Below are 17028 nucleotides of genomic sequence, written 5' to 3'. Positions count from 1 at the left end.
AGAGGGCAAAGCAAATGGGCGACCACTACTGCAGAGTCAGCAATGATAAGAAGACACTGAAGGATGATGTGAAATCTGCACGTGAATGAGGCATGAAAAATGAACGTTTAAACGACGCGACACACAGAACGTTCTCCCGAAGGGCAACCCGAGGAACGGCTCAGACCAGAATCGAGTGCTTAATCTATTATCTTAGGTGAGCGACTGCGGCTATCACTCAAAGACTTCCAAAGTAGCCACTTAGCGTGCAGTGTGAGTGTAACCTTGGGCGGGTTACAGGAAAAGCCATCACTTGTGCCATCATCATGACTGTTGTCATCACTGCTGTTAAGAAACACTGCAGAGTAATTGAAGGTTTTGCTACTTCAGTTTGAGATTACGCAAAAAAAAAAAAAAAAGTCTGTAAACCTAACAGTCAAACACTCTTGAACAAGACAAAGAGAACAACTAAAATGTCAAAAGAGAGAGAATTCCCTTTAGGGACGTGGCGTGTGAAATGGACAAGCAGTAAAACTGAGTGGAAAGGCAGAGAGAGGGAGAGAGAGCGGTACAGAAAAGATGTCTTTCTTTCTTTTTTTTTTTTACGGTGTTGCCTTTTTTCTACATGTTGAATTATGGATTACTTTAGTGGCTTTTAGACGTTTATGACCCTCAACCTCAAGGCTTCCTCATGTGAGTTTAAGTTAGGCTGGCATGGCCCATGAAATGTGTCCAAGACTGATGAGCACAGTTAGTATTCAGGTCATCATTCTGTATAACATCCACTGAATACAGCTAATGCATGGAAAACACTTCATTTAGGGCTGATATTAGCTGTTACTGTCATATTCTGAACAACGGCTCAGCCAAATGTTAAAAAATGATGACCACCAGCTGTTGTACGTTATTGATTTTAAAGCAGTTACAACCAATACTTTTCATCTGTCACTTGAATGTGAAAGGGGTTCACTTCTAAGTTCAGTTCCCCTGAGCCTGTTTTAGCATCCTTCAGCTCATCGTTACGCTTTTTACAGTCTACATCTTTAGTGTTTTGGTTCACTTTCACTGTTCTCATCAGCAACAGCTGTTTATTGTGATTGTGTTTGTAATTATCGGAGCATTTAGCGATATTTCCCTCAGGAGTTAGAGACCAAAAACAGAGCTAAAAGGAGCGTAAATATTGGTCTTCCATTCATCAGATGGACACAAACACACCTCCAAATGATTGCTTATGTTGCCCCTTGTGTGTAAAATGGCAGTTGTTTGCTAAGGAGCTTGTGATATCAGTTTCAAAGGGAATGATGTTGTGTTTATGGCTTGTTTCAGGTTGCAGGTTTAAAGGTAATCAAAATAAAGGAGACGAATCTTCAATTTTGAGCTGCTATCAACAAATTTTTGACATTTTACTTGATTGTACCTTTTCTTTGTACTGCAATAACATGATGGCTCTACCATTGCAGAACACTCTAGAAGTGGCCCCTCGGATTCTTTAAAAAAAAAAAAAGGGAATCCATGACAGCTGATAGTAACAGCCTGAAAATAATATCACAGGAAATATCAAATTCATGTGGCCCTTTAGTCCCTTCTTCCTGTCCCAGAGGACTGTCTTGCCTCACAGGAAACGTGACATTGGTGGAGGACGCCGGTGCCCGAGCCAGGACAGGCAGTTAAAGTAGAAGATTGTGAGCTCCTGCTAGGGGTCACCCAACATGGGACACTGCGGGATAATGAAGGGCAGGAGAGGTGAGGTGTGGAAAAGGGTGGGACTGGTGGAAGTGGGGTCGGGCAGAGAGGAGGGATGGTACGGGATGGTTGCATGTGTTGCATGACTGTGTCGCATGCATGCAAAACACAGCTGCACATGCCATGCGACACTCACACGTGTGCATCAGGCTCATCAAACATCTCAATGCAGGAGGAGGCGCGATGAAGGATGGAGAGAGGTGGGGCTGAACTGAGAAATATAATTAGCGTCTGCTCTGGGTAATCCTTGGATATACCTTAATTTCGGAGAGCTGGAAACACTGACTCTCTTAGGTCAGCGCTCTTGGAAGTGATCCTTGTAAAATATCAATCATAACAGAGACTTCTGTTTCCGACGTTCCCTGAGCGACTCAACTCTTTGACATGCTTCAGTTGAATCCTGTAAGCTCTCCTACACACACACACAATCACACACATTGTCCTCCAGTGGACACATCACAGTGTCGTATCAGCTCTGCAGCCTCCAGGTCCCCTCTATTTAATTCCCACTGCAGTCCTGTCAAACATTTCTGAAGACAAACACAGTGCGGAGGTGAATGAACTGGACATGCATCCAATCGCGCTCATCTGTTTTGTATTGGCTTCAGGTTACTGCAGCATTATGTGCATTTGTCCTTGCGATGCAGGTCCCCCCTCTTTCTCAGCCGATCCTCACTTTTACCTCCCTTCCTCACCCCTTTTCCCCAACCATGCTCTCCTGTCCTGCTCATATTGTTCAAAGCAAGCCTTGCCAAGACTGCCTTGGTGCATCCTCCTGCTCTAAACACCCTCCGTCCTTTCTCCCTCCGTCCTTATCCCTCTGTGCTTCAGTAATTGTCGTAATCTACCTCACAGCTCCATCATAAAAAAGAAAATGAAACATCCTGGGACCACATGTACCAAACCCTTTCTCTGTCAAGAGTTAAACAAAAAAAAACACTGAGTTGGGAAACAGCAGAATTTTGTGAGAATGTCCTGATCTCAACAAACCTCCACGGGACATTCTGATACATTTCCATCCAGATTCACTCCTGAATCTGACTGTTCCACATTGCCACACTCTTGATCACGTTTCCATTTAAAGCAGTCGCTCGCTCTGCCTCCACTCCGCTGCCACTTGGACAGGAGGGACAATCACAAGGAAACAGATGGTCACACAGGAATGACGCCCTCCAATGTCATTTTCCAAGGGAATGAGCAGGGATACAGTTTGACTGTTTAAGTGCCACAGGGTGACGACACGTGGCCAACCATGCATAGACGCTGACAAAGCTGTTAGACAACAACACAGTAACCATCAGCAGATTAGTTGTGTGTAATTTGTTCAGTAGGAGTACAAATCGGCAGCATATTTGATCACCAGTTAACCCATTCATTAAACAAATATACCAAAACTTCACTGGTTTCAGCTTTTCAAATGTGAATTTTTTTTTTTTTTCCCATGATGGTAAACTGAATCACTTTCTTTTTGGACTCTTTGTCTCTATTTTCTGACATTTTATAGACAAAACAGTAAATCAAGAAAATTGTCCTCAGTAGAGCTAAAGTAATTAGTAGCTTAATCGATTAGCTGATCGACAAGAAAAATAATCAGCAACTTTCCTGATGACTAGGGTTAGGGCGTTTTGTGTGTTTTGTTTATGTTATGGTGAACTGCATATTTTCAGGTTTGGAAGCGTTTGTTGGAAAAAATGGACAAAAATCAGCCTGAGTTTTAAGACACTGTAAATCCTACACACCGGTCCTTTAAGCCGTTTATTAGGTAAAAATAATTTTGTGGTACTAACCTCTCAAATGTTATTAATGTTATTTCTCATAAAAAAAAAAGCTTGTTTTTTTTTAAGTCACCTGTCAGCTAATTAACATTCAGTTAGTCTGCCTTTGTTGAATGCGTGTACTTGGGACATTCACGTGTGTGAAAGTCGTCTGCGGGGTTACATGTGGAGGCGTGTCAAATGAAGTGATTTATCAGTGTGCCGTAAGTGTGAACGCTGAGCAGAATGGTTTATGGACAGCTACACTTACAGGGTACCGGCTAGTGTGTAAAAGGTGAGTGTACTGAGAGTGATTTATGGTCAGCCAGGTGTTTGACGGGGTCAAATGTAAGATGCATGTTGTAATGGAAGTGGGTAAATGTGTTTCTATACCACATTAAGTCTTTAGTTACAGTGTGTGCTGGATATTTCTTATGAATAATTGAAAACCTTGATGCAGTGAAAGGACTTTTGATTCAGCACGCAATTACAATTACATGTGCTTACACGTGCGGCGGTCTGTGTGGTAGTACACAATACACTGCTCTCTCGTGTGATTTGACAAGATTTGCCCCATTTAGAGAATTCAGACTCCCACCATTGTAATCGGCTCTGGCACCATGCAAGCTCTCAACCAATGCCAGTGTCCTGAATCATTTCGTTCCCGCAGCATAAGAGCAAAGTGTCCAGGGTTTACCACAAGGTCCAACTAATTGACTGTCCATACGGTGGTGTGGAGCACTGATTCAGCACTTAACCAGCATGACTAAATGGACTGAGGCAGAGGAGGAGGAGGAAGGTGGCTGAGGAGGACATTAAGAGGAGAAGAAAGGTATTTGGAGTGATGGGGGGGCAATTTTTGCAGCATAATCACATATGTTAAATGATTCTGTCTGAAATGTAATGCGAGACTTAAAAGCAATAAGTTCATGTTTTGGAAAATATGCTTATTCGCTCTCTTGCCAAGAGTTAGATGAGAAGGTCGATACCACTCTACGGTAAATATGAAACTGGAGCCAGCAGCCAGTTAGCTTAGTTTAGCTGGAAGGGGTTAGCGTAGCTCTGCTTACAGGGATCAAAAGCTGTATACCAGCTCACTAATTAACACGTTATATCTCTTTTGTGTAAAAATGACGCTCTTTCACAGTCGGTTGTGTGCTACCGTTTCTTGCCTCTGAGCAGTTGCCAGGCAACCAGGAGAGTCCAGGAAGTTACTAGTCCCAGCGAAGAAATGGCGCAGTACAGTCCCTCCTTCAAATGGCATATTCTAATTAGGGCAAGGCTAGCTGTTTCCCCCTGTTCCCAGTGTTTGCGCTAAGCTAAGCTAACCAACTGCTGGCTGTGGCTTCATATTTACAGTGCAGACACAAAAGTGGCATCAATTCTGTCAGCAAGACTTCAACTAACGCTACCACTAAGAAAGAAACATCTATTCACAACCAATAAATACAGTGTCATATTAATACTGCAAAAAGGTCCAAATCAAACAGTGCTGTTTTTCTGTTTTCACCCCTTTAAAGAGCCTCTCACTTACTTAACACACGGATCGTGTCTCTGCCCTTGTTATGAGACATCAAGCATCTATCCAGTAAAGTATCACCAACAGACAGCGCTCGAGTTACAAGGCAGCACAGAGAGGGACTGTGACTTCCGAGGATGCGATCACAACACGAGAAGGCCTGCGGTACAAAACCTTGTCAGGGAAAATTGAAACAGCACAAGATACATTTACCATTTACAGGCACAGGAAAGGCAGGCGGACTAATTATCACACCCCTGACAGCAGCTACTGCTTGAGGACAACAGTTTACCTTAATAAACTTGGTGAGCACCTTATAATAACACCCTCCATCCTTTTTTTCTCTGTCAAGACCAGTTTGGTTTGGTTGCAGGCATTGTTTGTGTGCAGAATGGTCATACAAGCACATGGGCTCGTCCTCTCACCAGTAATGGAGGAATAGACTTGCCACCAGCGAATGAAATTAAGGCCTCCTTTCCCTCTCTTTGCTATTTTCAGATGCAGCCCACAGGGAGAGGAACAAGAATGGAAGTGGGAAATAGGCCTGACAGCAGGGTCAGGGGTTTGAACATAAACACCTTGGAACACCAAAGCCTACTGCTGAAAGTAAAAGTTTAATTCAACGCACTTAAGACCTCACAAAAGCGGATCATTAAAGGAGGGGGAAATCATCTCTATTTCACGTCACCGGGACACTGCTGAGGAAAGCTTCGAGGTTCAAAACAGGATGTTTGTCCACTCAGGAGAAGGATGTCTTTGTTGCAGCTGTAGGGTGAGATGCAGATAATAGTGGTTTGCTGTGATGTTAACCCTCCCTCGAGCATAATGGGTATACACAACAAATACCAGAGGGACAAGGTAATGTATAGAGTCCAGTGTTTGACCACAGCTCCCATTAAGCGCCGGTCACAGTTGGGAGGTACTGTGCGTGGAACTACATGGCTCTGGGGCAAACCAAACTAGTGCAAAAAAATCTCACAAGACTATTCAAAATTAGAAGTGACCCAGTATATAGTAAGAATGAACGTCTGATACTGGTTAAAATCAAAAGAGGACAACATGCTTTATTGAGAAGGAGATGTTAGACCTTACCGACACAGTAAAAACCTCACTTTTGTCTTTGCAGACTCACACAGAACTCATGTTCTCAGTCAAAAGGTCCTTTCCCCTAAAAATGGGATACAATGTCCCAGACACAAACCGTAATGTTACCCAAATCCTTGTCTAGGCGATCTTTCTTTTTCACCCAACACCATATCTATATATACACCAACGCCTATCAATACCTCTTTTTTTTTTACATTTCTGTCCACCACAGGGATTTTCTACCCGGAGACGACTTGTTCTGAGTCCGTCCGGCGCATTGGCAGGTCACATTTGTGTTTATGACAGCACTGTGCGCTCAAGCACTGAACACGGTGGAAAAGAATAGCAAACAATGGACCACAAGGCATGACCTTCAGGGAGAGGGGGGCTCTGGACACAGCCCCGCTCCCTCGAAAATGAATCAAATACAGGCACACAATGTCCGATTTGGAGGGGGCAAAGGGGCATCTTGTACATGCTGAGCTACAAATGGCGCGTTGTCAGGAGATTGCTGACAAAGACAACTGTGCCCTTCTGGTGCAAAACTGGAAGTCACCAAAACACAGCTGAACCTGTGGGACAGTGGGACCACAGTATAGGACAACATCCAGATCGTTAGCAGTAGATTATATACAGCTGAAATCTGGTAAGTACTTTTTTTAAGAGAAGAAAGCAGCTTTTACAAACTCTGCATCTCACACTTCTGTTTCTTATCACGCAGTATATCACATTCATTCAGCTTCACCTCCTTCATACAGACTTTCCGGGACCGATGAAGCTTTTTTCTTTATATATCTGTGTGTAATTTATACCTGATGCATTCAACAACAATGAAACTTTTAATATTCCTTTCAGTCTATGTGCTGTTTCATTTTTCCAAAATGATCCGTTATCTCAAGGGCTAATTTGTAACAATGACCATCAAACAATACTGTCTTCCTCTTAGTTTAACGCCAAATATTCAATCTGCTGAGTGACAAGTGATTACATCAAATTAGATTACCGCAGGTTCAATAACAAAACACTGACAAAACAATAACCACCGTTCAATAATACTGGTGGGTTCTTGGTTATGAAATTGGGATCACTGTAATTCAAGCAGTTTAAAATACTAAGAAAAAGCCTTAAACAAAGGGGAAACAATGTGCCAAGATCTGTCAAACACGACAGAACAGCTCCATGTCATCTTAGCTGCAATTATCTATGTTAGCCAGGCACAGATCAATAAAGAAATCAGATGCAAATCGTATTGTATAACACCTAATCACACAGAAACATATACATCCATAAATTTTGGTAAAGGGGTTAACAGTTTTGTTTACATCCAACAGTTCCTGCGAGCATTGTCAGATTTTAAGTGATCGAGAAAGACAGAATGGCTTTAAAAACAGACAAAAAGAGAAGATAATCAATCGATTATCAATCAATAGGCAGGCAGGAGGGCCAGGGTAGGAGGATTGTGTGGCGTGAGCCTGCACAGATAATCGAAGATGCAAAGACAAGGGTCCCCACCCCCATCGTGCAACATCTTTCACTCTGTGGCTGTCACCTCCTCCCTGTTTATTCCGAAAAGCCCTCTTCCTCCTCTTCGTCTCCCTCTTTCTCCCTCTCAGGCTCCCCTTGCAGTCCCTTTTCCCTCTGTTTCTCCCCACTATCTCACCCCTTCTCCATTTCCCTCGCTCTGTCTATCCCTCTCACTCCCACCAACCCCTCCACCTCTTTTTTCTTCCTCCACTGCTCCCCCCTCCTCTCTCCCGTGTCTACTGCAGCAGAAAATCCAGCACAGACACCAGCATGTGTGTGTTTGTACATGAGTGTGTGTGCCACTACGGTAGATCCACGAGCGAGCCTCACACGATCACGGGCAAAGAGGGAGGCGAGATTTTTTATTTATTTATTTATTTCAAAAGCCCTGCATGCGTGTCGAACGTTCTGATCAAAACATTGATTGCTGATGCGTTACATCACAGCCATGCAAACAAAACCCCCTTAAAACATTAGAGTAACGTCTCTCCTCCTGTCTCCCTTTATTTCCTCTCGTCTCCCTCGTCCTGCCTCTGTCTCTCTCTCATCTGTCTCGATGTATTTCCACATCAGCATCTCATTTTCTTCTATCCTAGCCTCTCTCTCTCTCTCTCTCTCTCTCTCTCTCTCTCTCTCTCTCTCTCTCTCTCTCTCTCTCTCTCCCTGTCTTTTCTCTCCACATGTAATTTGCATCTCTCAGGACCAAAAGACCAAAAGGCTCTGCCACGTCGGACGGGATACTTTTAGAAAGAGCGAGGGTGGAAAAAAAAAAAAACGAAAAGTGATCTGGGTCACAACGCTGTTTGACGTATAGCGCTGGCATATCAGACCTAAAGAGAAAAATGGGGCTGCGTTCACCCACAAATAGAACCGGAGTTGTGCAGCCACTGAAATGAATCCCACCATGTACCTGCTCTGTACTCTGCATAACCCCACCGTGGCATCACAAGCACCTCCATCTGCAGCCATTACATTTAATGAATGTTAATTTTTGTATGATTCATGAGATCTTGGCCACTGGAACCAGCGGACGTGGTGTAAAACTGTACATTACATAATAAACAGCATTCCAGCAGCAGCTAGGCAGCAGGTACAGTAACTTGAATCCAATGCTGCAATCCAATGCGTGATAATTCAGCAGCGAATCCACCTCTGTTTACATACACAATCCAAACAGAAGCTGTCTCCCTCTCATGCAACATCTGGGCATTCTGCAAAGACCTACTCCACCACTATGAGCTGTTTTGTTGCATGGAGGAGAGGTGGAGAGGGGTGGGATGGTGAAGAAATCAATTCGATCAGGATGAGAGTGACAGTTAGACAAGCACTTCCTGCCTGATCCCGAGTCCAGAGAGGCGGATCAGGTGGCCTAAACCAGACTATCTGTCCGTCATGCCCCGATAACTTTCCTCTTCCTTTGGAGGGAAGTGGATCCGGGTATGTAGATCTATACCCAGTGGCAGAAAAGGTGTGTATGTGTGTGTGTGTGTTTGGAGTGTGCAGCTATTGTCTATCTGATTGTAGATACAGTATATATTGCTGAGTGTGCAGTGATTTATGTCTGGGGTTTTCTTTCACAGACCTTCAGCTGTTTTCGGGGTGATGACATGAATTGGCCACTGCAGTTGTCTGCTGACTGTCTGGTTTTGCATGTGCACCTACAGGATGCATGCATTCACAGTATCTATGGGTCCCCCGGAGCAGAAAAGTAGTACTAATGAAAGCACGCACGGGGCACAAGACAAGGATGATCAAACTCTATCACTGGATTTGCAAAACAACACAAATCAAAGCAGCTGTGATCAAGCAGCTGGATTCGTCTGTAACTGGAGGGTCTGAGAAAAAAGAACCAAAACCCACTGTAACTGTTTTCATGTGCCACGGATCAAAAACATTGTCAGGGGTACTTGTTACTCTACACCTGTATGATCAAATGCCATCAAACGTTTGCTTTTAAGGGCGAAATCATTAACTATTTACATGAAAACAATAAAGGGTATTCCAGCATTGAAGCAAGTTATGCGTAACGGCAATAAAGCCCGTGCGTAAAAGCCATGTAGCATTCAACTGGGACAGGGGAGACTGGTTAAAAAAGGGGGGGGGGGAGAAAAAGGAAAGGAAAGAAAAAAAAACAGCAGACTGTAGCACTACCAAGGGCAAATGTGGGCAAAGACATGCACCTCAACACTGACGATTCAGTGTCGAATGAGCCTCCTCAGTGCGGTGCTACGATAAATAAGACTAACATGAAATACGGCGCATTGATGTGCATCGTAAACGGACAAATACGACCTAATGAAGGCGTTTGGATGCAGGAAGCGCAGCGGATGCTGCGTTTGGAAGCAGACGTGCATTAAACCTGTTCAAGTAGCAGAATACGGCGATAGGAATTATGATAGCAATAAAAAACGGTATTCAGTGTGAATCCAGCTAGCCTGAAACATGTCATACATCAAGTATAAGATACGGAGGTGATGTGTCTGACAAAAACCTTGGTTGTTATATCAACTAGTACCCATCTACCAATAGATATAGCTGCTATACATTTTCCATTTCCCCTATGCTATCAGCATTAATTATTCAATATCAGTAAGTCTATATCCTCCTACTTAATACAAGATATACTGTCAGGGATGACACATACACCGACAGTCAGTGGCCTGCAGGCAATTATGAAGGACTGGTTTATCAGCAATGATGATGTGGACAGAACATTTAAAAAAAAAAAAAAAAAAAATCAAAGTTTTGAAAACTTAGCATGGCTCAAGCAGAGCTCTGAGACATCATGAGGCAGAACATGCAACAGTACAGACACAAGTTGGCCCCTCCAGGAGAGACGTGGGTAACTCACCCGGGCATATTTGGAGGAATACGGGTCTTCAAACAGTGCCCATATTTTGGGCTGCCAGGTTTTCCACCAGCCAGCTTTCCTCGCGTCCTCCTGCATGCACAGTCTTTTCAAGTCACCATCCGCACCGCCCAGCGCCGGGTCGTCGTCCGGCGCGTCCGGTTCTGGAGTCTCGAAGCTGTCCAGCGCCTCCTCCGCATCCCGATGCTGCCGGTAATTCATCCAGCAACACGCCTCTACGTCCGTCTCATCGATGCCCCAGAAGGCCAGCTCCTCTTCGAACAGGGGGCCGCACACATCGTTGGGACAGTGCAACTTCCCGGTGCGGTAATAGTTGAGGATGAAGGAAAACACTGACGGGTGGCGGTCGAAGAAGAACTCGTCTAATTTGGGGTCGTAGTCGAAGTTGCTGAACGCGTCCGGCTCGGTGAGCCACGATAAGCGGGTACCGGGCAACGTTTTTAGGGTGCTCCGGTAGGTCTCATGCCGCACCCCCCCGCAGTTTATCACGATTTTCTCGCTTTCCGACGGACAAGTCATGTCTGCGCTGTAACATGCTTTGTTGGACGACTTGTTCCCACCCTTGCGCCCTTTGAAAGAGGATACACACACCGAACTGAGCATAGAGGACCGGGGGGGAGGGAGAGGATGAGAGAAACCGAAGGGAGGAGGAGGGAGGAGTCTGAGGAGTCTGCGGGGAGAGAAAAAGGGCAGAAATTTTAGCAGAAGGGAGACATAGATGTGGATTATCAACATTGCAATACAAACCAGGAACCACACACAAACACCAGCTGTATGTGCAATCATTCACTTGATAATCAGCTGATGGAGGGGCACAGAATGACCTTGTGCAGGTGCAGTGGGTTACAGGAGGGGGTGAGGGGGGAGTGGCATGAAAATGAAGGCTGGCAAAGTTGCTTTTAACACATCCTGGCGCACAACAATGCCTTCAACTCATAAAGCGCAACAAAACAGGTGGTTTGGAGCACACTCATGAGTCAGCACCCTCACAGGCTAATTTGTTGACACCCCAGTGATGAGAAGATGCCCTATAGTCTCAAGCCCTAGTGATGGGACGAGGGTCCCGGCTGTTACTGTTACACCCCTTATTCCCTCCGCTGAGCTGTTATTCCCAGCATCATTGTGTGCTCTGCTCGAGCTGACAATCTCTGAATTGATCTGGTTGATGCTCAGGTCAGTGTCCATTCAGAATCCTTTCCCTAATTAAGCCACTGTGAGACTTGGGCATGCAGAACCCCCCCCACACACACACACACACACATCACTCCCCACCTGCAACAGCCCTGCTCTTTTCCTTGCCTAGGCAGCCAACAGTGTGTGAAGGGGGGAGTGACAGAAAGATGGGAGAAAACTGGGGATCCATCTCCCTGCTTCTTTCCCCCTTCCCTGAGAATGCCTCTCTGACGTAGGGTGGCGCAGCACCGTGTGTGTATGTTTGTGTGTGTGTGTGTTAATTGCCTCCCGAGAGTGTGGTGTCCGTACTAATGTTAGATCTCCTCAATCAGCCTATGTGCGTGCTACACACACTGCTGCAGCCCCCTCCGACCGCACTGAGATTCATGCGATGCACAATTATGTCAATGCTCCCTCTGCCACTTCTCCAATGCACCGTGTGTGTGTGTGTGTGTGTGTGTGTGTGTGTGTGTGTGTGTGTGTGTGTGTGTGTAAGACATGTGGAGGGTGAGGGAGGGAGAGAGAGAGAGAGAGAGAGAGAGAGAGAGAGAGAGAGAGAGAGTGAAAGAGGGGGGAGGCTGGGAGAAGGAGGAGGAGGCCATTAATCAGATTTTTTTACGGAAGAATCGAAGAGGACAGAACAATGAGGAAAACAAAGGGGGAGAAAGAGAGAGAGAAGGGGATGTGGAAGGAAAAGGGGGACAGAAAGTGAATGCAGCACACTCATACAGTGAACAGCTCATGTAATATTGTCTCTTCCCTATTAATGGAAGAAGGGGGTTGAAGAGCGAGTGTATGGGGGGAGGTGGAAGAGCATCGAAAAGGAGAGTGCACTATAAAAGTGAATGAATTCTGCTGCAGTAAAAAGCCAGAGTTATTTGCTCTCCCTCTCTCTCCCTCTCTCTCCCTCTCTCTCCTTCTCCCAGCGAGGTCAGAGTATTCGCCCGCAAGCTGCCTCTCCGTCGTGGGGGGGGTCACGATGCTTCATAAAAGACACACGTTCACAGCAGAAAGAAAAAGCCCATACATGCACTGTATCTATGTTATTAACCTTTTCCTCTATTCAAAGAAATGCACCACTCTCCTCCTCCTCCTCTTCCTCCTCCTCCCCCCTCCGCTCCTCTCCTGTGAGCTCTCACCGGCCCTCCCCCTCTCCCTCCTACTACTCTCTCTCTGCCTCACTTTCTCTCCCTCATTCGCTCTCACATTCCGCATAAAGGGATCACATTTCATTGAAGGAGGAGAATCAGGGCTTCATTTCTTCCTCCTCTTCCTCCTCTCACAACATGGTCTTATTCCTATCCGGTGCCCCCCTCCCCACACTCACACACACACACCTCTCTCTCTCATTCTTTCTCTTCACTTGGGCTCTTTCTGTCCTCCCTCCTCACTGCATTTTACTCTAATGCATCTTTCTTCCATTTCTGCCTCCTTGTCCCATCACCATGTCCCATTCTTTCTCCTTCCCAAAGTAAGCGTCCCGCACTTTGGGTCAACTCTCTCCTCCTCTTTCCCCCTCAGACTATTTGCTTGCTGTGATTGTAGGACACTGCAGTCTTTCTTTCGTACTCACTTCTTATTAGTGTTTACTCTGTTGTTTTTCGTTTCACTGCACTTTTTAATCTGCAGAAACAACTTTTGGTTTGTGGAAAAGTTTGCTTTCTCTCTTTTGTCTTCAGAGCTTGCACTGACATTTACTTTCTTTGTTTTGCTGATTTCATTTAGACTTTGTTTTTGGTATGAAAATTATGCTTTTTTCCATTTTTGAAGAACCTGGAAAAAGACTTAACAACACTCAGGTAAGATCTGCTAAGACAAAGGCTATTGCATGAGTATGCGGTCAGATTTTGGAAATGTAAGGCACAAATCTTGTGCACAGTTAACAAAAATTAAAATGTATGTATCTTGTGTGCTTCTCTCTGCAGTGTTTACTGCAGGAGCATCAAATCTGCTTGCTTGACTCATGAGTTTGAGTTGCACTGCATCATTCTGCCAAAGTAGTTTAGTCTGCATCTATGCAACCGAAAACTCTAAAAAAAAATAAAGGGAAATCAGGACTAAGTTAATTGAGTAATAACTTGCAGTGACACGTAAAACCAAACAGTTTAGAAGTGAGGTCAGGCAGGGAGAGTGTAAAAAGATCTTTGTCTATAGTCAGCTTTGTCCTGGCGGGCTTTCCAGCAGGGACTGCTTGTGTTGTGGGATGGATTATATTTCAGCACCATGGACAGCGGTGCTTTCTCTCTCTGGGACAAACTCCCTCTAACAGGATGCTAAACTTTGCAGAAGCAGCTCTTATGATCTCACTGTGAAACTTTTATCCCTTAGATGATGATTTTTTTTGTTTGTTTGTTTTGGCTTCATTGTGTAACTCTGCGACTTCTACTTCATAGGCAGCTGTGTCTTATTGGTGAACTGCTGAATATTTTATACACGGACAGCCACAAGTCTGTAACTGTGGTTAAGTGCCTTTTTGTTCACTCAGAGTCATGTGTGGTGAGCTTATTGATTTTGAAATTTTACTTAAGTATTCTTTTATGCATTAAATCAAGTTTGGAGGTCAATTGGGATAGGGTGCCGTTAGGGTCTTCCCACGTCGCCTCAGAACTAATGACACAGTTAGGTTTTACAATTTTGAAGTTTGAGTGAAAGTAGGACTAATGAGTTCAGGACATGTGACTTCAAAGCTTCCTAGTTGCATTTCAGGAGAATGTCCGCAGTTTGTGGGTTTCAGCTTAAAATGGGGGAGGTAAGCACATCTCTTTAAGAGCCAGCCTCAGCAAAAAAAAAAAAAAAAAGCAAAAAAAAAAAGCACTAGAGCGCAGAGGGGGGGTGCAGCATGAGGAGGAGAGATGTGGAGGGGGGGGGACTGAAGCTACAGAAGGTGAGCGTCGGCCATAAAATGGAGGAAGATCCAGTGGAGATGAAAAAAAGAGCGCAGAGGTGAGAAGGAAGGCAGAAAGCACGAGGAAGAGGCTAAAAACTGAGCGGGAAGCGGGAGGAGGGGGGAGGCAGAGGAGCAGAGAGGAGAAACATTCTCCTCCACCACCTCTCTTTCGCTCTGCTGCAGCATTTCCTGCCTTGGCCACCATGTCCTGCGCCACCCTGCTACTACTGCCTCACCACTGCACACACACGCACAAGGGGAAGGAAAGCGAGAGGGAGGGGGCACGGAGGGAGACGCACACACGCACACTCTCACCTGGCTGCAACAAACAGGCTAAGAAACGAGAAGAAATGAGGTTCAATCATTAGGAAGCTTCAAGGAGAGGAGATCATTTCTGCAGTGAGCTGATAGGTAGAGAGAATGGGGCAGAGAGAGAGAAAGCGTGTGCACGAAGGCTTGTGCACGAAGGCTGCACTGACGCTAATATATATTAGCAGAAACACTGCAGCAAGAGGGGGAGGGAGCACAGGATTATGGGATGCATTGACTGTGAGGTACCAGCAGCAGTAACCGGGGGGAGGGGAGGAGAGCACACACCAGAGAGAGAGAGAGGAAGAGAAAGGGAGAGAAGCAAGGGAGGAATTTGGAGGAGTGCTGACTATGCGGAACAGACCCAGCAGTTGGCAGAAAAAGCAAAAACCTTTACCAATCACAGAGGGGTAGAGGGGGAGACATGGGGGGAGTGAGATGAGATGGAGAAGGAGAGAAAAGGATGCAAAGAGTAGGGGGGAGAGGCGGGTATGGTGGAGGAGATAGAGAGAGGAGACTGTGAGATCTTGGGGAAAATGGAAAAGGGAAACCCTGCGGGAGAAAAGGTAAAGGTGTGTTTGTGTGGTGGGGGTTGGGGGGCGGGGGGGTGCAGAATAGTAATATCAGGAATGAAAACAGTGGAGAGATTGAAGGAGAGGAGGAGAGGAAGGAAAAGAAGTGTAGGGAGGTAAAACAGACATACAGTTGAGCTGAGTGGCAAATGCACCACGGGGGAAGAAGGAGGGCTTTGCAGGCAAGTGTGTAATCTATGTTAGCACGTGTGTGTGTGTGTGTGTGTGTGTAAGAGAGAGAGAGAGAGAGAGAGATAGCATGAATTACGTATGTGTTTCTGGTGCGCAGCCATTTTTTTCCCACCCGCTACCTCATCAAAGGATGTAACCACAAGGCTTCACACTGTTCCACCCATATCACCTCCCTCCCTCCCTCCTTTCCTCATTCCTCTCCCCCTCTTCTCTTCCTTATCTCCCTCTCCTCTCCTCTCCTCTCGAACACACTCCCCAGTGTTGAGGAGACCCCAACAGGAGAAAGCGAGGGACTGCAGCGCAGTGAAAGCACTGCGGTCACCTCCCCTTTTAGTGCGGTGTCACACCACACAGTGTCCTCTCCCCCCTCGAATTGTCATTGCACCTCAAGGTGTAACCATGCCAGGAGACAAGGAGCCAGATAAGGTGTGTGCATGTGCAAGGACAGTAGTGGCGAGAGGAGGGTGGCGGATGAATAAGAATGAAAATGATATGGATATCATGAATGGACAAAGGAGGGGAAAAAAACAGGGTACATATGCAGAGAAAAGCAGAGAGCGAGGCAACACAATGACCCAGGAGCTCCGAGACAGCTAATGCACACAGAGGAGAAAAGAGACAAGGTATTTCTCATCATAATAAAGCTCACCAGCGGCCAATTCCCAAAACATGAATTAAATAGCCAATCAATTAAGGAAGCAGAGAGGAAATGGCCAGTCTACCAGAGGCAGCTCCTCTACTCAGCAACACCAGCGTGGAGATCTCCAGGGGCTGACCAATCCACACATACTGCAGCAACAACACCCCCTCGGGGGTCTTCAGCCTCGTGCATATTGGTCAATCAACCCCCCCCCCCCCCTCCCAACCCACCCCCAGAAGCTACTGCTGCTGCTCTCTTGCCACGATCCCCTCCAGCCCACTTTTTTATGAGCAGAAAAAAAAAGAATCATGTGCTCCTGGTTTTCTCCTTTTAGCTGGCTGAGGATGATTAATACATAAGGCCATTTTCAGGAATAGACTCACAGAAATGAAGCCTGTAATAGAGCTCTGAAAGCTCAGCCAGTGTCCATGACTAAAACCCCTCCTGCCCACAGGAGGATAAACGTTGAGATTTTTGGGATAGATATGCCCACTGGGTGAGACTTGATGTAGGGTGAAGGGAGCGATGGAAGAGTACTAAAGCTCCCTTCAAGCAGCAGTGATTGGTATAGGAGAGGTCAAAAAAGTCCTGAAACAGCACTGAGTGCAGGGAGAAAAAAAAAGGCCATGGGATAGTGTGTCGTGTCGGGAAGGAACTCTATTTTTGGTCCTGGATAAATGTGAGCTAATATCCCTCAGTATTCAGCTTCCAAATCTGATTCTTAAAGAATTTGCATCAGGACCAAATAGCTTTAACCTCCACACCTCCCGACTCTCTCTTA

General features: G+C 45.7%; 1 protein-coding gene across 7 annotated transcripts in view; it reads right to left on the bottom strand.

The window, feature by feature from the left end:
* Window positions 1–17028, bottom strand: part of LOC143338564 (voltage-gated potassium channel KCNC1-like) — a 52039-nt gene that overhangs the window by 28790 nt on the left and 6221 nt on the right. For all 7 annotated transcript variants that reach the window (XM_076759018.1, XM_076759020.1, XM_076759021.1 and 4 more), the window contains exon 2: window positions 10457–11144. In XM_076759018.1, coding sequence (XP_076615133.1) covers window positions 10457–11144 — 688 coding nt within the window. The remainder of the gene's footprint in view (window positions 1–10456; window positions 11145–17028) is intronic.

This window comes from Chaetodon auriga, chromosome 20 (assembly GCF_051107435.1).
Source record: "Chaetodon auriga isolate fChaAug3 chromosome 20, fChaAug3.hap1, whole genome shotgun sequence".
NCBI classification, from domain to species: domain Eukaryota; kingdom Metazoa; phylum Chordata; class Actinopteri; order Chaetodontiformes; family Chaetodontidae; genus Chaetodon; species Chaetodon auriga.
The sequence above is the reverse complement of the archived record's forward strand: the minus strand, read 5'-3'. Positions and strand labels throughout refer to the sequence as shown.